The sequence below is a fragment of the Haemaphysalis longicornis genome, unplaced genomic scaffold (assembly GCF_048455015.1).
Source record: "Haemaphysalis longicornis isolate Haplotype H1 unplaced genomic scaffold, Haemaphysalis longicornis Haplotype H1 scaffold_5, whole genome shotgun sequence".
Classification (NCBI taxonomy): domain Eukaryota; kingdom Metazoa; phylum Arthropoda; class Arachnida; order Ixodida; family Ixodidae; genus Haemaphysalis; species Haemaphysalis longicornis.
Window position 1 is genome coordinate 56298052 of NW_027526385.1, and position 21106 is coordinate 56319157.

At 47.4% G+C, this 21106-nt stretch overlaps 1 protein-coding gene across 2 annotated transcripts in view; it reads right to left on the reverse strand.

The window, feature by feature from the left end:
• LOC144138235 (uncharacterized) overlaps window positions 1-21106 on the reverse strand; it is a 32411-nt gene that overhangs the window by 1508 nt on the left and 9797 nt on the right. The window contains exons 7-12 of one of the 2 annotated variants that reach the window (XM_077670425.1): window positions 19155-19301; window positions 17759-17870; window positions 12655-12842; window positions 11786-12048; window positions 7805-8197; window positions 2505-2595 (exon numbers count right to left, since the gene is read on the reverse strand). In XM_077670425.1, coding sequence (XP_077526551.1) covers window positions 7832-8197; window positions 11786-12048; window positions 12655-12842; window positions 17759-17870; window positions 19155-19301 — 1076 coding nt within the window. In that variant the 3' untranslated portion in view covers window positions 2505-2595; window positions 7805-7831. The remainder of the gene's footprint in view (window positions 1-2504; window positions 2596-7804; window positions 8198-11785; window positions 12049-12654; window positions 12843-17758; window positions 17871-19154; window positions 19302-21106) is intronic. The other variant, XM_077670426.1, reaches the window with a different exon arrangement.

Sequence of the window (21106 nt, forward strand, 5' to 3'; positions counted from 1 at the left end):
GACTATACACAACTTTTTTTGTCTTGTTATTTACGTAACACTGGCACCTGCTGTAAAGGTAAGTCATTTTGGCTGTGCAGGGTTCGTACAGGCTTCAAAAGCAAAAATTCAGGGGTTTTCAAGGACTTTCAAGGACCAGCAAACACATTTTCAAGGTCCCCATCTAATTTTTTATCTGGGATTATTTATAACCTTTCCAAATAAATGCAAAAAGTTTTTTTTATTGCACAATACCTAAGCACATTTAGATAGGTGCTAACGGGTTTGTAAATGCTCCCCCAGCGTTATTTTTTTTTATTTCATGGCTGGTATTAACAGGTTTTTCTTTTTCTTTGTGTTTTTCTGAGGCCGTTTGATTTCAAAAATTTGTTAATGTTGCCTGCATCTCCTGCTTTGTCAGCAAGAGCATCAGCTGGAATTAAGTCGACCAAGTGTTGCTTCAAGGCAGGATGAACTATGTGCACGTCCACCATTCGCACGTAAAAAGCAAACGAAGATGGAGCGTATGAAGCACAGACTAGATGGAAGATGCAAGATAGAGAACAGAAGCTGGCTTTCACTGGATTGTATCGTGATATGGATTGGACTGACAAGTGCCTGCTCCCAATGTTGCCTTGTAATAATGAAAATCCACCAAACTTGTAATTTCACGCAGTACACTGAAACTTGATTGTTACAATGTTTCTTTACATTTGTTAACACCTAAAATCCATGACAAATACTTGAAATTCTTGTGAAAAGGCAGAACCATTGATTCTCTCCAGAAAACTCAAGGGTTTTCAAGGACCATTTAAAAATTCCAGGACTTTCCAGGCCTTGAAATTGACACTTCTAAATTCAAGGGTTTTCAAGGACCTGTGCGAACCCTGCTGTGTTACATTACTGACACGGAAGTGATGGTTTTTCACTAAAATATTTCGAACCGCGGAGATTGCTGTAACGAGATTCTACTGCGCTACTAACTACCCTCCTGGGGCGGTACGCTTCGCCAGTTATACAGCTACTTTCAAGCTGAAAGCTATCGAATACGCCATAGAGCCCGGCGACTGTGCCGCAAGCAGGCCCTTTGGCGTCTACGAGTTGAGCGTGCGCTACTGGAGACGGCCGCCCGGGGAACTGAAGGCCACCAACAAGAGGCGCAAAGCTAAAGGAGCTGCGCACTGAGCTGGCTGTCATTCCAGGTGGCTGAACTTCCATGCTCCCGCCTTTGAATGATTCTTTGAACAAGCCGTTCAAAGATAACGTTCAAAGGCCGTACACAGAGTAGATTGCAAGCACGCTCTGACGCCAGCCGACAAGCTGAGGAGACCGTCGGCGGAGATGCTGTGCAGCTGGATATCGGAATTGTGGGGAATGATCGCCGCAGATGTCATCAAGAGCTCCAAAAAGTTGGGCACATCGAATGGCCTGTATGCGACTGGAGACCACTCGGTGTGTCATGGAGACGAGGCCTAGGTGACGACAAGGCAACAGCCAGCTATGTTAGCAGCCCTGACTTGGACTAGGACTGTTCCCATTCGGATTCTCAACTACCAAACGTGCGATGGTGAAGGTGGGCGGCGGCGGCTGGCCGCAACGAACAAAGTTTTGCGCTTCGTGCCCATGTCGACCCTGTACTTTATTTTGACGGCAAGTCCTGCTTGGAAATGGCTTGGTTACGTATAATAACTATTCAAATCTCATTTCAGCTTGATTTTTACCCCTCAAAGTTTTTTTTTCCCCACATAATTATCGCACCCCCCAACTTCACACAGATTTTTCCGGAAAAAAAAGTGAGAGGATTACGTGATTGAATGCGGTACTATGCTCATGACAGAAGCACACTGCAACAAGGACGTTGCCCACCAACCGTATCATTGCGTGACAAGCAGCCAGATTGGCAACAAGTGCACTTCCCAGCAAGCCTTTAAAGGAGCCACGAAGAGAAAATACAACTTTGTTTAATTTGAAAGAACTACGATTGAGTATCTCACTCAGCTCCATTACAGCCCCAAAAGATGTTTTTTTAATGAAAAAAAGCAAGAAGTATTTAAAAAAATTCAAATTTCGCGCCACAGTGACGTGTTATGAGCAAGAATGACGTCATACGGGCCAACAATAAAACATAATTTTCAGTGCGTTAACTGCACGTTAGGATTCAAGTGATGCGGTCAAATGGCAGCAGAGGCCCCATTACAGACGTCCAGTCATGTGTCATCGCGACAGGTCAGTTAGGCGGCTGCCAATCGCACAAACAAGGTTCCGTGACGTCATAGAAAAGTTGCGGAAAATTGGCTAGGGGGTCGCGACTGCTTCACACGTTTTCTTCAATATCTCCGTTATTTGTTCGAAGATTGCGATGATATTGGTGTCATTGTTATCGGGACTAAGCAGTCTTTCTAATAAACCCAACTTGTATTTTCTCTTCATGGCTCCTTTAAAGCACTGCTTGAAAGGCTCTTTTGCCACTCAGTCCCCTGGCACTCAGTCAGTTCCCCCAAAAGGAAAGCAAGGTTTCAACTTACACAGTCAGGTTCGCCTCTTTGTAGGTAGCACACCTGGTGCTGCGTGCCGGGCGCCCTGACGACCTCCGAGCTGGGCTGCCTCCGCCCACCGCTGGAATGAGAAGAGCCAAGGGGCACCCAAGTGAAGCGCTCCGCTTCCTACCCACCACAGCCCGAGACATGACCACTTTGTGGCAGCTACTTTCATTCAGTAAAACGGGAAAAATTGAGAAGTTTCCCCCTCAAATAAAATGGCAAGAACTCACATCCATAGACAGCCTAGAATGTGTGTGCACTCATTTGGGTGGAAATACCTGCACATCCCCGAACCCAATGCACACCAATCAGAAGAAGGGCAGACAACAAACTATTCCCCTGTCTGAGGCTACAGATGGCGACTGCCCCATTCCTGCGTTTCAGGTCGTTCCCATTCCAGTAGATGACAAAAGACTGTTCCTCGGCAGCACAGTCTCGCAAGGTTGTCATCCTCAACCAGTTGCTCGTGCTTTACAGAGCCACAGAAGGGCAACAACTGCGGATTTAAAGAGGCCATGCCGACAAAATAAAAGTTTGTTTTACACAAAAAAATTTTTTTTTTGTTTTACTGTGCCCACAGCGCTCGCCCGACAGCAAGCGATGCTTTATTTACTGAGAAATTAAACATTTTTTAAGCCAAACTTTCAACTCCCCCGCTAAATTACGTTTTTTCTTGCCTTCGACAATGACATATCCAGAGCAGAACCTTAAAACTAAAGATAGCCTAGTGACCAGGGCGTAGCGCAAGGTCGCTTTCCCTGACGCAGGCGGGCGTAGAGGACGATGCTGTCGCAGCCAGTGCGCGAGGTTTAATAATAAAAAAAATTTACCTCACACCAATGCAGGAGAAAGGTAGAAGTAGTTACAGGTGCCATTAGGGTAGTTACAGGTGCGTATGAAATTTCGACAGACTATGCCCGGGGTGAAGCATAATTAAGTGAATTCGTTGCACAGCAGTATTTTTTTTGTACTCGTGCATGGTTCCAAAACACAAGATGTTCACCGGGTTTATTTCTGAAAATCTATACATGTTTAACAGTGATGCTACTGGCTTAGGCCGCTTTGGAGCAGCTTTTGGAGCAGGCAACAATGCGTTTTGGAGCAGCAAAACCAGCTTTCAGAGCAGGTTTTGATAGAAGCAATTTTAAGACGCATCCTGCATTCACGATAGATAATCACTAAAAGCACACTCTTCGACGATAATAAATAATTAAGAGAACCCAGAACATGGATATTTCATCCCCATTTTCGTCAAGTCTCCTGAAGAATGTCTGCATTGAACTTTGTGCAGCGGCCTGCACAACAAAAATAAAAAAAAACAGGCTCTCATTTTTACACAACAGCAGATGTACTATGAACAAACTAAAAATTGCTCGTGACTATGAACATGCTATGTAAAATGAGCGCAATTGGAAGGCTATTGTGGGAGCACCGACCAATAACATCAGTAGCACCTCGGCTTTGACTGCATAATTTGCATCAATATTTAGCAGCGTCAACGCTGCCACCATAAGGGTCTAAAACAACAAGCCGCTGATAGCAACGTTATTGTTTACAAAGGCAGCGGGCAGCCATTTCTGGCAACCAACATGCAGCACCAGGCTGAATCTTGCCCCTTCACGACACATTTGCCGCAAGCAACCAAAACGCTTCCGTTAATGACAAGGTAGCCCATTAAAATCCGAATTAAAAATTGCCTGCGACGCTGGTGCACCGCCATTGCAGCAATAATCAACGGTAAATCAGCCATCGCTTTTGTACCCCTGCTATGCGGGCACTTGCAACGGCCAATAACGCGAACGGCAGTTGAATGCCTTGACGGCCGTAGGAACTGAACGGTGGTGCCTGTGCTCACACGGCACTTCCCATGTTTAGTTCCGTTTGGATGATTCATCACGTTACTCTTGAGATGCTACCTCGCGAACTAAAAAATTTTCTTCTTTAATTATTTTCTGTGCATGTTACACAGTGTATTTCTTTCACTCGTCGCAGCCATTTTTTGTAATAGTACTGCGTAACATTTAACCGATCCAATCCGATTCATGGCGTTGCAAATGGCTGCACTTGTTTTAGTTCCAATGTGGTGAAGCGTCCTAATTCACAATCCATCGCTTTAACTAACCGCAGCGCCGCTGTCCTACCACAAGTTAATTTGCAAATGCGTCGTGACGAATCGTTTTTGTGGCAGCGCGCTCGCCTGCAGTGGGGACACGTTGCTGGGTGCAGCCATCTTGCCCATCTGCCGACGGAACAGAGACCAGTGACCTCCATTGGCTAGGTGATCGCCTTTGGATTTCCAACGGCACTCGCGCTGCCATGTAACTCCGCCTAACTGCCTTTAAGGCCAACTGCTGTTCTCGTAACGGCCGTTAAGGTGCCCGTGTATAACAACCGTTCAAGTCAGGGAAAAAGAACCGCTCCGTCATTTGTTTGCACACTGCTATGCCTAAAGGCGGTCATGAAATGAGATCCCCATCGACCTGCAGTGGCACACATGCAAGAAAAGCAAAATACAAGTAAAATGTACGACTATTTCAGCCTTGAAAACGCCATCGACAAGGCCTGTCGACGGGCTTCGCACCCGGTTGTGCGCAGAAACTTCAGTTGATGTTCACACAGCAAAACGCATCATTGCCGTTATCGCAACAAGGGCCAGTTTGCCTTGGCTCGGATTGCGTCCTGAAAACAGGTGCACCGCGATGTCGCTTTCAATGGGGAACCCCAAGTAGTTAGTTTCATTTCGGAAAGTCAGCGTACACCCTTGGGCGCAGGTTGGGCGCAGAATTGCCAAATTTAGAGGAAATGTAGGAGGATGTAGCAGCCAGAGCACTTGCGCGCAGTTCGGCGCAGCCGTAGCATCGCACGGAACGCATATTCCGTTCGTTCCGAGCAAGAATCAGATTATGGGAACTGAACAGACGGAAATCCAACCGTTAGTAAACATGAAGACACCACCTACGTCGTTTCCTTTTTTTCTCATTTAACTCTGACAAATAAAGTAGATGACATGGCAACACTACTTGAAACGTTTGGCTTAACTTTTACCGCCATACTATTTACAGAGACGTGGTATAATTCAGCATCAGAAGTGAGGACAGGTGGGGAAGGCCAAATGGCTATCAGTATTTGTCCCACAATAGGCAGGGTAAACGTGGTGGTGCCGTTTATTGACGTGTATGTTTGCAGATACAAATGCACACAGAGTTTTCCAGTCTACCATAAATGGACGTGGTCTACGTAATGTAATAAAAATCCTTACACGAGTTACGATCGGTAGTTGTCTACTTGATGCGTTTAATTAGCAATATCCCAAACTTACGGCTGATGTGCATACAGATATTAGTGATAACCTTCAGGTAAACTGCTCACTGAAACAAATATTACCCTTAAGAAAGCCATGCCAACAAATTGTGTGCAGAATATTAGCCCAGCAAATCTATAAATACAGAAACATTCTTCCGGGAAAAAAAGAAAAAGAAGCAACACGTGAAGAGTGGATAGCGGTGTGAAACGCATCACGGAAAACCGCGACATCCTAACTCACAGCAAATAATTTGATAGTGAGATTGCAGTAGTACTTGAGACCCCTAAGCATATTAAAACAAAACGCAAAAAAATGATTCATTTCTACCCGTGGAAGCCCAACACAGATCTTTTGACTATCGTAGTCGCCTTTCTATGAGCAATACACGAGAGCTTATTGGTATTACGCTGTTTTCGTGCACGCACAACACCCAGAGCTTTCGAAACACCTTGAAAGACAAAAGAGCCAATTTTCGCGCTGTAATATCACGCGAAAATGCTGTAGCAGCGAAAAAAGGATTCAGCACGCTGGCGTTCACTCCGCCCAAAATGCGACAGAACCCTGAGCTATGACATTCTTATTTCAAACAAACGACCCCTAAAGCTTCGTGCAACAATAATTGTGGCTGTTAAACAATGTACGTTAGACGACCTTGTACTTGTAGGATTGAGCCAAAACACATCGACCACATATTGATAGTTTTTCTGGCATGAAAACGTGACAACGAAGGCCGATTTACAACTCAAAGTGCAGGCAGCGTCGGCCAGACGAGCGTCTCTTCAGCCTTAGGCTAAGGCCGCCACCTCGCAGCGTGCACAGGAGTTAACAAAATTACACCTCTCCGCCTGGCTCCGCGCCGAATGGGATGGCCGGAGCAACTGTGTGCCGCCGGCAGCCAATCACGGAGGCCATGGTTCGGTTATCTTGTTTATCATCCACTCTCATAGATGGCACTGCAGTACCGCTAGAATGCCAGTGTTCACACTTTGCTTCTGGCCAGACTTTTATACCTGCCATATTTTTTTATGGTTCATACCAATCATTTCCTAAAGCGTAAGCTATGATTCAACAAACATGGTCACGTAAGTGACCATGCCGCTTATGGTCACTTACTCTCACTCACTTCCTCTCTTGGTCAGTGTTGTGTCAGACAAGTCCAAAGCGTTTGACGGCTGTGTTAGGCAGTATCAGCTGGCAGAGTGCTGCACCAACTGCTTCGGTGTTTACGTGTTTGTTCATAACTTTAATTGTTAACCACAATTCTCACTGCTATAAAAAGAATGTGCTATAAAAAGTGCAAATAACTCGTTCGGCAAGCTTATAAGCCTCGCCTAATTTGCGCTTGCTTTTGCCAGCCTCAGCCAATCACACAGCTACAGGCATATGACATCATAAGTTCTGTTGCGGGGAAATTAGCTAGTGCGTCGCGCGGCAATTCCCTTTTTTCCTAATTACATTTACAACTGTATTTACAACTATGTGCATGTGAACCACTTTGCTAGTTTACCACCACCACCACCAACTGCCAGGTATGTACCAGAGCTCAGCGTTTGGCGTTGAGGCCTTGTGTTAACTGGTATGTGCAGCTTGAAGTACGTTGAATACACCAAAGCACCTTTCCAATGGGTACTGGCCGGCGCCGTCATGCTACAAACTGTGCCACATGCAACAGCCCAAATTAGATGTGGGGCGTTTTAAAGCGACCCAGTAGCGCCATATAAATGCATGCATTCTTGGGCTGGGCGGTCGCTTTGGGGTGTTTAGCAGGGGTGAGGATGGCCCAGAGTAGTGCTGTAGCAAGGGCCGCAAAGCAACACGCACTGCCCTCAGTTGTTTTGCTTGCCGCTTTGCGTCCTTGTCCTTGCTACAGCACTCCTCTGCAAAACACGAGAGGCATGAGGCATGATCACGCCGACTTCACAAACAGGCCACAGTTACGATTGTAAATGAAGGCGAGCCAGAGAGAGAGAGAAGCACTCACACGAGGAAGAGCGGACAGCAGCCACGGCTACCACTGCGCCGAGTGTTGGGGGAAGAAGGACCGGCAGGCTGGGGGAGAGGAGCGGGCTGCTTGGGGTCTGTGGCCTCCTTCAGCCCCTGCGACCTCTTCCCCCGCGACTTCCTGGCCTGTGGCAGCTTTTCGTCGACGCAGTGGTCCTGCTTGGGATGGAGGGCTGGGTTCCCCGTCGGACGAGCGCCCGCTACGTCGAGCAGAGCCGAGCGTTGCGGTCGCAGGCCGCCCTCTCTCCCACTGGCCGTCGCCGCTTTTGGCAGGTGGGATGGCCATGTTTGTCACGTCCCCTGCGGCGTCTCCAGCCATTTGGGTCCTCCCCTTCTGGACGAAGAAGGTCACCCGGTTTGCCACCTTCTTTCGCTGCACAGCAAAAAGGCGGACAGGGTGTGTAAGCCCACGACCATGTAGACCACTTTTCACACAACCGTGTAGACCATACACTGGCAGGTTGCATTGTTTTTGTTCTCATACCTCAAATAAAAGCAGGAGCTGTTTATGTATTGGTGATTGCTGCACCCCTGGGCACCCGAGTCACCCCCTGGTCACAGCAGTCCAGCACGAACAGTGTTCTTGACTGTCTCAGCACCATACAATTGCCACGAGACCTCTCCATTTATCCCAAGAGCTATGCATTAAAACTTCAGATCCCAGTGTGCCAAGGCCACCAATGCGTGACAGGGCACAGCAAGACGGGTTGACAGTGCACTCTCCCACGCATCTAATTTTCCACCCCTGACCCTACACATCCGATGTAGCATTCCTGGAACCCCTCTCTCCCCCTGGTCTATGGCCTGCTCCATCAGCTTAATGCAAAGCCCTACTCAGCACTGTTTGATTATCTGGACGAGACTGGCAGCACTGAAACAATTTAAAATTTAGAATAGCAGAATCTTCAGACTGCTTCATCACACTACGCAGCTCTACTCACACAAACTGAGTGTTCTGGTTTTCCTTTCCCATATTTTATTTCTTTTCTCTTGTCCTCTATCTTGTACCCTGTTATCTATCGGGCCCCTTCTTTACTCCCTTCCAGCAAACCTCTCTCTCCCAGGTTAACATTTTACATATTAGGTCAATTGCACAACAAGCACTGCAGGACTTTGCACAACAAGCACAACAAAGTCCTCATCCCTGCAGGATTAGGACTTTGCACAACAAGCACTGCGTGCAGAAATAGTGTATTTGTGGTATTTTGGCTGCCTCAAAAATGCTGCCACTATAACAGAAAGAGAAAAATTAAGGCTGTTCCACTCAAAGTGAAAGCTGTCGGAAGTGCAGAGCAGTGATTCGCCATAATGGGCTGTGGCGCCGTTATCCGCTCCCTGCTACCACCCATCACACTCTTCGCCGCCCTGCCTCACCCCTCTCTTGATGAACGGAGTGGAGGTTTGTACAATGCAATTCAAATTTCCCGCCTTTGCAGTGCTAGCGCATCCCCTGCCTGGAACAGTTCGAGTGGGAGTTTTGTTCTTTTTGTGCTTGCTTTCATCTCCACGTGCCAGCACCTTACTGTGCAGTTTGGAATGCGTCGTTCCTGGCGGCCACTTTTTTCGCTTACTATCGTATAAACCAACCCAATGGGCATTCCTACCTAAATGAACGCGGGGGGCTTCCCGTTATATACACAGATTTTGCCTCAAATGTACCTGCAGTTTTCTTTGCACTAAACCACGGGGAGATATGTGACAAGTGCCAGCGGTTATGACTATATAAGCGAATGGTTGACTATAACCGTTCACTATAACCTAAGCGAACAGTTATATAAACGGCTTGTTTTTCGAAGCCTCTGTCACAGGCTATACATGGGTCCGTTACATCGCTGCAGCGCCTGATTCCAGCAGTGGCTAGACACTGTGATGGTGAACGAGCTACAACGGCAAGGTGGGCCCCTAAAGTGCTCTGCACTTAAAAAGACATCCAGCCCCCTTGTAGTGCTGCTCTACTGGACAGCTACAATACCACAATTTATCATCATCATCATCAGCCTATCTACGCCCACTGCAGGGCAAAGGCCTCTCCCATTATTCTCCAATTACCTCGGTCCTGTGCCAACTGTGACCAATTTATCCCCGCAAACTTCTTGATCTCATCTGCCCCTCTAACTTTCTGCCACCCCCTGCAACGCTTGCCTTCTCAGGGATCCACTCTGTTACCCTTAATGACCAGCGGTTATCTTGCCTTCGCATTACATGTCCTGCCCACGTCCATTTCTTCTTCTTAATTTTTACTAATACTATGTCCTTAACACCTGTTTGTTCCCTGACCCACTCCGCTCTCTTCTTGTCCCTTAATGTTACACCTATCATTTTCCGCTCCATTGCACACTGAGGTGTTCTCAATTTAAGTTGAACCCTCTTAGTGAGCCTCCAGGTTTCTGCCCCGTAGGTGAGTACCGGTAAGATGCAGCTGTCATACACTTTCTTCTTCAGCGACAATGGTAGGCTGCTATTAATTATCTGAGAATGTCTGCCATATGCACCCCACCCCAATCTTATCCTTCTAATTACCTCTGCCTCATGGTTGGGATCTGGGGTCACAACTTGGCCTAAGTAGATATATTCGCTTACCACTTCCACTGCCTCGCCACCTATCTCAAACTGCTGTGCTGTCCCGAGGTTATTGATCATTACTTTAGTTTTCTTCATATTAATTTTCAGGCCCACGGTTCTACTCTGTTTGTCCAGTGCACTAAGCATGCTTCGCAACTCCTCCCCCGAGTTACTTAACAAGGCAACGTCATCAGCAAATCTGAGGTTACTGAGGTTTTATCCATTAACCCTTACTCCTACTTGTTCCCAATACAACATTGTGTCTCCTTGTCTGACGCCTTTCTTTATAGGTATTTTACTGCTCTCGTTACGGAGGATGATGGTAGCTGTGGACCCATTGTAGATATCCTCTAGTATTCTTACATAATGCTCATCTACCCCCTGGTTCCGTAATGCCTGAATGACTGCTAGGGTTTCGACCGAGTCAAATGCTTTCTCATAATCTATGAAGGCTATATATAGGGGTTCAGTATACTCAGCACACTTCTCTGTCACCTGATTGATCGTGTGAATATGGCCCATTGTTGAATAACCCTGCTTGTTCTGTAGGTTGACTGAAATCTAAGGTTGCAGAAATTCAGTTAGCGATTACCTTGGTAAGTACCTTGTAGACGACTGACAGTAAGCTGATCGGCCTGTAATTTTTCAAGTGCTTCATGTCGCCTTTATAACAATTTATAACAATTCACAAATTTAATTCCTGCCCCTTTTGTCAGCCAAAGCAAAACCAAAGCTCAGAGCTATGCCACATGTTGCCAATGGTTATTCAAGCAAAAGACAGCCTGCTAGGTTGCACTAGGTGTGGTAACCAACTCCAACCTTCCCGTTTTTGATGCGTTCTCTTGGCTGCTCCTGCAAGTTTGCCAAGTCATGTTAAGCCACAGTAAGCAGGCAATTCAAAATGCACCCTTTACAACGCAGTATCCCTCTGCGATGGCCGCAACGTGCCCCCAAACAAAACTGCCCCGAAGTACAAACTCCGCAACCTTTCTAATAAAACAGAGCTGCATGTTGTCTTTACGGTTCCTTTAAAATTGGCGCCCAATTTCAGCTCTTTGTCGTTTCCACTTGGCTTCACTTTTCTTTTTACCAACGAGATTTGTTCCGGAGAAGAGCACCGAGCCAAGCAGGTGACTGGAACAGCAGTGAGAACACAGGCGGAACGAAAAATGTCCAAAATAGGCGATTAACTGCTCAGATGGCTTGTGGATTCCTGTGAAGAGGGAACCACTCCTACAGGAACATCCTAAATGCTCGCAATAAACGTTTTGTTTTCTCTCTCTCCCTATCTCCCTCCCTCTCTCTACCCCAAGCGCAACTTTGGGTTGCCTGAGAACAGTTCCCACAATTGCAAAGTTCCCCCCCTTCTCGTGCAAGTGCTCCACCTGCAGCCACTCACCCCAGCCTCCGACGGCCGCGACTTGAAGGCTGACTTCCTGGGTCGAGTCTTTGCCCCAGGTGGACTATTCTCGTCACGTCTGAAGTCTGCCACCTCCCTTGGCAACAGGGTGTTCCTGCTCAAGGCCTGGGTTGGGCTGGGGGAAGCGATGAAGGCCTCGTCGAGGACGCACGTCGGAGACAAGGCTTTGGCCGCCCCTGGGCCACAGTCTCTTGCGGCTGGCATACTTGAGCGCCTGCCAAGAGGACCCTGGGCCATGGCACCTGCCGACAAACAACACATGGTTGCCATGTGAGAAAGAAAGGGAGGAAGAGGATGGGATGCGAGGTGCACTGGAGCGGAGGAATGCCAATTGGGAGTGCGTGGAGTCTTCAAAGGGGCTTTAAATGCGCCGACACTACGCAGGCGATGAGGTGCGCCGCAGTGGAGGGCTCCGGATTTTTTTGACCACCTCGGGATCTTTAACGTGCGCCGAAATCTCGGACACACGGGCATTTTTGCTTTTCGCCTCCAACAGAAAAGCAGCCACCGCAGCCGGGAATCAAGCCTGTGTCCTCGTGCACAGCAGCACAACGCCTTAGCCACTGAGCCACCGTGGCGGGTGTATCACTGTGAGCGCTACCGTGCACGCGTTGCGGGACTGGACACAGGTGGCAGCGTAAACAAGAAGGAGACAACAAAAACGCTCGCAGAGCTAAGAGTGGAAAGTGGACGCACAGAAGATTCAGTTTCACCAGGAGTAAATGCCGATTTGAGTCGTCCACAAATGATACTTCACGAAATGATGCTGTCCAGTGGTTAGATCGCGTGAAAAGATGTATGAACAAGGCTTTGCACAGAAGGTGCTGTCAGAAAAGCGCGACGCCAACCTCGTTTCCCCGGCCAAGGCAGCAGGGCAGCAGCTTCAGATGCCCTCATCCGCTGCACCCGCGTGAAAGCAGGGCTGGAGCTGGCATCTTCCAGCCAAGCGTTGAACCTGGCACCCTGCTTGGTTGGACTGCACGGGGTGCGTGGTATCTTGGGCCGGGGGCTGAAGGCCGCGCTGTATTCGTGAGCACTGCGTAAAGGGCAGGTTGTCAGCTACATGGCTCCTTCCACCTGTAGGCAACGAGCTGACACCCTAACTACTATTGGCTCACCACAGTGAGTGGGAAAGGAAAGAACGGAGGAAAAGTGTGCGCAATAAGTGCTGTCCCATCACAAGGGCACCACTAACCGGAGGGTTTCCAGGATGGTTGCTGCAGGCACAACAGTCGTGCATGGCAACATTTGGAAGAGAGGGAAGCAGGGAGGGACGTCTACCCTCTCGCACCAGCAGGATTAAAGTTAGCTCAGGATGCAGATAGAAAGCAACAGTGCCACATCGCTAGTGGCAAGTACTACAGGTGTGCACATATTCCAAAGTTCAAATATTTCACGAACAGTGTCTGCTATTGGATTCAACTGGCAGCGCAACTTCGCTGTACAAACAATCAATGTTGGCTCTGCCACATGAGATGCAAACTTTCAAGCTTAATTGGCTTAATTAGCTTAATTAATCGCAGGGCTTAATTGGCTCTTTCGCACGATGCCAAAGCTCTGCCAAGAGCATAATACGCGACAGCATTGCACAAAACAAGTGCATCCTAAACTATGGTGCATGTTAACTGAAGTGTTACGCTAGTTCGGTAAAATTTTTACCCCAAAAGAAGTTGCCTGTCAATACAGTGTCCCAAGTGAAGAATCGAAAGTTACTACTCGTTGGCTTGCAGCAAGGTCTTACTAGCCACTAGCATGCCTGGCACCACTGTAATGACTGGAGGGACTGGCCAAATATATACTGTTCGTGTGCTCAGCATGTTGAGAAACACTTATTTCCTCGTGGCAATGCATGCCAGATTTTTCTTCCGCTGCTCTGCCATCTTGTCTGAATCTCCAATTTGTACTCAGCCATGTCAAATCATGAGTGCTGAAAGTTATCTTTTTATGTAGCCGTGTTCTTTAAAGGAGCCATGAAGAGAAAACACAAGTTCGGCTCATTCAAAAGATTGCCTCGTTAGAATCTTACTGACACCACTTTTAACGCAGACTTCGCTCAAATAAGCTACATAATTAGGAAAAAAGGAAATGGCCATGCGCCCCACCAGCTCATTTCCCGCAACATAACCCATGATGTCATACGAGCCAGCTCTGCGAATGGCGGAGGGCGGCACAAGCAGACGCAAATTAGGTAGAGCTTATAAGCTAGCCGAACGAGCGATTTGCACTTAGATTTAGGGCACAGTCTTTTTAAAGCTCTAAGAATGGTGGGACAAACAGTGGAAGTTACGACAGCACACGTAAACATAGAAGTACCGATGCGTACTGCTGTTTGTACTCCGCGCACTATGCTTGGTTTAGCTGCACAGTACTGCGGGGCTTTGGGGTTGTCTCAGATGACACTGGCGATTGACGCAAGCAGCGGTGTCCTATGTGAACATATTTGTCGAGCGAGCACTGTTTCAGGAAACGATTATTTTCTCCCAGAACAAAAGCAAGCCAGCTTTAATTACGGTCAAAAACAAACCAAAGGCAGAAAACCATTGCAGAAAACGGCTTGCCACGGTATGGTGGTGCCATCTAGGTTCAGAATGGGGTTCCTCGAGGACAGCACCACCTTGAAGGGTGGAGACACCCTTTGAACGGCCCCGTGCTGCTGCAATCGGGTCAACGTGCTCAACGTGTTGTTCTTTTCGTTTACAACGATACCTAGCAACGCGATACAGATAAGATGATTCAAACTTTGCCAGTAAACCGCGCTGTGGTGACAATTTTGATGCGGTTTTCACACAACGACTTGCTTCGGCAGCGAGCGAGCGACCCAAATTGGCGGCGCCTGTGTATACGCGTCTCTACCCTGTACGGCGGATGCTTGAATAAGGTACTCTAGGCTGCAGAGCGGTCGGTTCCTGTGATGTCATGAGACCACTGTGATGTCACGAGTCCTGTGAGACCACGAAAACAAACGATTTGGCGGGAAAATCGAAATTTGAACTTAAATTGACTAATTTCTCAGGGAATAAAGCATCGTTTGTATCCGGACAAGCGCTGGGGGCACTATAAAACATGAAATCTTTCGAATAAAACAAACTTGCATTTTCTCTTCATGGCTCCTTTAAGGGCCAACTGCACTCAAATTTCACCTTGGCCAAATTTACTTCGAACGTACAGTGCGTACCACCAAACTAACTCCTCGTGAAATGCCTCGTTAATTATAAACATTTAAAAAGCTCCACTGCACGCGAAGGTGCACCTGCTGGCAGATGATAGCTTGAACACCGGCATGAAGCAGAAGTGACATGGCGGCCAGCCCTGCCCTTTTCCCCATGGACAGCCAGGAGAACCGGTCGAGCTCCGGTGGGCGCAGTTCTCAGATGGCTGCGGCGAGGGCAAAACGTCGTACGCAGGTTTGCTTCGACCGGCCAGCCACGTGCGGCCGCTTGCTCGCTGGCTGGGCCGTCCCTTCGGCCTGGCCATAATGGCCCCGCTCCTCTCAATTTTGGTTTAGAAATCTTGATTTTTGATGGTCGTTGTTTGCAGCATGGATAATCGCATTTCAGCTGTCATATTTTGTATACTGCGAATCTTGTGAGGCAGACTATATGGAAATAAGGTTTTAAAGATGTTGAAATTTTGAGCGCAGTAGTTGGCCTTTAAGCACTATAAACACGAGAGCAATGATTCTTTCATCCCAAAACATTTGATTTGATTTGCAAACAGTTCTCACCATTTCTATTTGGTCGGAAATCCCACATTTGATACTTGCACACATCTAACAATAATGCGGTACATGTGACCTAATAACACCCTTCGCATGCATGTGCACGAAAATATACATGCAGTTTCGTTTGAAATCAAAGTGCACTATGGCAGCAGCTACTTCTAATTTCTAAAAAACAAGGAAACAGTCGGTATACTGCGATTACTTGTGGTAGGTAAATACTAAAAACATCCACAGCACTTTGCGTTCTCATGTGTTCGCAACAATAAGTGAAATTCGTCAGTCTCTGGGCAGGTTGTTTCCACTGGGCAGGTTGTTCTCTCTCTGCAAACTGATCTCTCTGCAAACCTTTGTTTGTTCAGAATACCATAAAAAATTCTACAATACCCCGAGCATGGGAAAGTTAAATTTGAAGGATTGTTCAGACCCTCCGGACTTACACTAGTCCAATTTCTGGGAATCTGCTAGGGAAAATACCGCCTCCAGCACACAGTTCCTTGAGAATAACGAATTTGGCTGAAGGAGAGGGAAATTGTGAACAGTAAGAGTGCGAATATTCGAAACTCCCGAATATTGAAGCAAACAGCAGGATATTCAATTCAGCTTCGAATTGATTTGCACAATTCGATAATGTCAAATGTTTTTGAATTATATTTGAAAATTCATAATAGCAAAGGGGCAGTTTCAATAAGCCGATATACAATAAAGGCAACGCTGGCTAAAAACGAGTAATGCCCTGCGAAAAGAGGTGCATAATATATTCTCTGCAACGAGATGGAGCTAGTTGGGCGCGGAATGTATGTCACTTTGAGCCCGTGCAATCAACGGATGGAAACATGCACTGGCTTTCCCTGTTGGCAGCAACAGGCTTCCCCACAATGCAGCGATGATGTGCTGATAAACAGCATGAGGAAAATGCCCTTGGGGAACTCCTCTTATCTCCCAGACATGAGGCCAACGTGGTCCCATTCAAACTGTCCCGGTCAGCACCTCCTAGATAACAAAGCCAAGCTGTGCTCTGAAGTAGTGCGAGGTTTTCCAAGCAAATGATCCGCAAAGTTGATTTTTTCCCTAGAATGTTCCTTTATATAAGATACCGGGAAGACTGCGTTGTTGCCGAGCTTCATACTCCTAGAGACCTCGCTAAAGCTTTATCAACAAAAAGGCACTCACACTGGTTACCAGCAATGCTAATTTGACAACTGTGCACACTGATTAGCTAGCACCACTCTTTACATTTTATATCAGGCACGAAATGCCATTCACAAAACCCATATTTAAGATTACTGCGCATACAGGGTCTTCAAATTAAAATTCATGCACCGGAAGTGCAAAGTAAGGGACCCGCAAGCAGATGGTAGAAAAGCGGGAGGACGGTACCACGAAACGAAGCCGTGCCTGGGAGGTTTCACAAATCAGGCCGATTGTTAATGCCTTGCAATGCGCCCCATATCCTCCGTTATTTTCCTAAAGTTGACATCAAAATTCACAGTGCTGTTAATGCTTCTTTTAGCAGGTGAGCTGTTTAAGCTTCTAGTTCCACCGCATTTCAAATGCGGAGGGAGCACAGGACAGCTCGCACTGCAGACACAGAGTTTGCAAAGCCTGTTGTATTGGGCTCTCGCGCGTGCTAACCTGGTCCACTCTGGGACTGCGGATAAAACGATCCGTGCCTGCCAGTCATGAACTTCCAGAAGAAAGTTCAAAAATCCACGTGAGGTGCAACAGCTGGGACTCCAGCGAAGAAAGAGGGGCCAAGCCTAGCTCAGCTGTTTCTCCAGCGTTACACCTTTAGTGGAAGCTGCGCAAATTCTTTTGATAAGGCGGCGCATTATTCGTATAGCTCGTCAGAATACAGTTATACCAGAACTACACCAGTAAACTGAAGCACTCGTGGTTGAGGCGGGTACAGAGGAGAAATGCTGCCCCTAGAAACTCTGAATGCCCCACATATAAAATAAAACACCGTCATTAACAAAGTTAAAAGCAGCAGGACAGCCCTGGTGAGCATTTTATGCCACGGAAATATTGCACCAGTTTCACAAGCTGCAGTTCTTGTTGCTGAATGTTCGCTTTCGTTCAAAAATACTCGCTGCGATGCACAACCTATTCGAACAATCATTTGACTTCATATTCACCTCAAAACCAAAAATCATTATTTACACGTGGCTAAAAGTAAGGGCTGCCGCATCAAAAAAAAAAAAAAAAGAAGAAGTACAAGTCGAACGATGTACCTGTGGCCTTTGAGCTCGTCGGGTGGCGGCACGACCACAGTCTCAGCGCAGACGACGTTCGTCTCCTGCCCAGTGATTTCAGTCACGAGAATCGAGGCCTCCGTGTCAACCACTGGAATTCCCACAGGTGCAAACACACAAGACAGCGCAATGCGATTAAGCAATAATTCAAGCAGTACAGCAAGGTGCTGCCTCTGCACTTTGAACTATCCCCATTCAACATGCTTTGGCATTAGGAAGACTGGAACGACGTCAATTTTTCTTGCAATTTTACTTTAACCGCACTATGCAAATTACAGCACTTGGGTACGTTGTCTTTTGCTGTAAAATTTGCCATGAGCACTGCACTTGAAAAAAAAAAAACTCAGCTATACTCCAGTTATCATTCAAGGCATTCTTGCAAGGGTTCTGAGAAAAGAAAACGAAGATGCCAGAAGGCCAGACCCCGGAAGGCCAGAAAATGTAGAAGCTATGGCCAAACACTAAAAATGCCAATGTTAGGATAGAAATAAAGGGCAAAATAACCTTTTCTTATCCAAGAATTGCAAGTTTGCCATAATGCAACTCTGTTGTACACATCTTCCTTTCCTCTCCTTCCCTTTGTTTCTTCTGTGCACCACGCTGAAGGCGTAATGCTGCTTGTAGGCACTTATACAAATAAATAAATAAATTGATCAAGCAACATTCACTTCCCTTAGTTACGTAGTGTCAAAAACAGTCGCCTAGGATAGAACATACTAAAAACCTGAACTTCAGCCAGGTGGCACATGAGAAAAGGCAAAGCACAACAACAACAAAAAAATTTGGAGGAAAACCGTGGCTTGGGTTGCTCCAGGCTACACTTCCAATGCAAGCGGTCGCCACATTTGCCGCAGTTTTGTTGGTCAAGCTACCTCTTTATGCCGTCCAGGCAACTGTCACATGCGGACGGAATGGTGAATGCACTGTGGCTAGATTTTGCTGACGGGTAACTGCCTGACATCTGTCTACATAGATAGCGGCTCTTACATCGAATGGGTTCTAAACCCCCCCCCTCCCCTTTCCCCTGTAATTACAGGGGTCTCATTTCCACTGGCCCCAGTACAGTGATTCAGCTTCTTGTTCAGTCTCCCACCACCAATGGATACAACAAAAAAGGTCCGTTTCGCCATACAATTCCCGTGTCGATCGCAACAATGGCCAACGACGGTGGAGGAGATTATTTGACTATGGGCAATGCAGAGACCTACAACTCCCTTTTCCCAACCAACAATGAGAAAACATGGGCAGTGCAGAACAGGAAGGCAGGACAGCTCTGGCATTGTCCTGTGTGCCTCTCCTCTGCGTTCCAACTTTGAAGACGTTTGAGAACACCGTTTTCAGTGTTTGGATGAGACTCGCTCAATGGCACACGTACCGGCAAATGACGGCACGACCGGCGACTGATCAGCCGAGGCAGGAAGGGGCTCGTCCACAGGGAGGCTGCAACGATGGCCCGAGCGACTGCCCTTCTTCCGCACGGTGACTGTACAGGGGAGACACAGGCGCTGGCTTGGACACTGTTCTGCAGATTGTGGAAACATTTCAGACGAGCACAATTCCTTCCTCCTAAATTTAAATCCTTGATCCTAACAAATAAACAGAACTGCTGAACCAAGCTGTTGTAAGTGAAGGTAGATGCATCAGAGTTAAAACTGGATAGCGAAAACTTACCATGGTGTCACAGGCAAGCCTTTTTGAGCCCCCCCTGTCACAAGTTGGAATAGCCAAATGGCTGAGAACGAGCAGCAAAGGCAACAATAGCCGAGCCACTTCAGGCCACAACAAGGAGGCAGACAGACGGAACAGTTCATAGCCAAGCAGCTCCTGAAGCTCCCTAAATGCGGCTCTGCAGGCATGAAAGGTCTGCAAGGGCATTGCAGGGCTTCCATGAAGCCCACCGAGATAACACCTGCCCTTAATCTCTCTTGTTAAAGCGGAGCTTTAGTGTCATCACTGATGCCACTGTATGAAATATGCCCTGCAGGAAAGCCAACTTCCTCTGACGATGATGATGATGAATGACCCAGGGTGTAGTGAAAGAAAAAAAAAAAAGACTCTTCCCGTGGCCGGAATAGAACCTGGTCCTTCGCGCTATAAAGCCGACTCCGATTGCTCCATTTCGACACGGTCGAAGCGAACGCCGAGCAGCACGTGCCGATTCTAGAGGTGTGCGAATATCAATTTTTTTAATTTCGAATCGAATTCGAATAATAAAAACAAAGTTCGAATCGAATCGAATATTTTTCGAATATTTTTCGAATACGAATACTTATTGTTTTTTGTAGAATTAAACTTTTCACCATCTAGAAACACAAAAACTGCACTCTATTGCACAACAAATCACACAAAGTCAAATTAGGAATTACACAATACCATTGCACTCAACAGGTTAAGGTCTGCACTCACTTAAATGTTAACATGGAGAAAGGTTAACTGCTCTACATGTTCGGGGAGCAGTGACAACCTCCTGCTCGTCACGACTCCACCAGATACCGAAAACAGCCGCTCACTTGAGACACTAGTGGCTGGCATGCCCGAGCCCGTGCACATTGCCGCACGCTGATACAGTACAACCTCGATGATGCTAATCTCGCGGGACCGCGAAAAATATTCGTATCATCCGAAATTCGTATTAGCCAACACAGACCAAAAAATTGGGCGCTGAAAAAAGTTTTCGTTTATTTCTTTTCTTACTTTCGCGTGAAGAAATTCGTGATTTTTTCTGCTTTTTTTAACCCCCATGTCGCAAAGCAGCCCTTTCTGGAGCACGTAAAGCTTCGCGCTCGTCTCCTCACTCGCTGTACCCAAGCTCGCTACACGCCGCAACAGTCAAGGGTGAACCGCATGGTGCGTTTTTGCACGCGATTCGCTCGCCTCGGCTCTGCGAGCGCTGTATTTTCACGCCCGCATCGACGATTTCGCGCCCGCGGTAGCGCCTACCTTGGTCAGAAAATGACGCACGACGCGCGCGGCAGAATGGAGGAGCCTGACTACTTGCGATGAGATCAAGACAGCCGGCTTGGCTCCACCGGAGATGGTTAGGCTTAGTACCCCGACAAATATTTTATGGGCGCTTTCACTAGCGGCGCGGATGATGTTTTATAGTACCGTTTTCGCATGCATTATCAGCTCCTTTACAGCACACTCAACTTCGGCATTTTAAAGCGGCATTTTAAAGAGCGGTTAGAAGCGGTCGCTCGAGCGCCCGCGCCACTTTGCGGCTGGAGCAGGCGCCATGTTGACGCCGCCAGACGCGCCGCGCGCAGCGTGGGGGTGGTTTCGCGGCGGTGTCAGCGCGCGTTGGGCGTGCGCAGAGCGTTTTCGCGA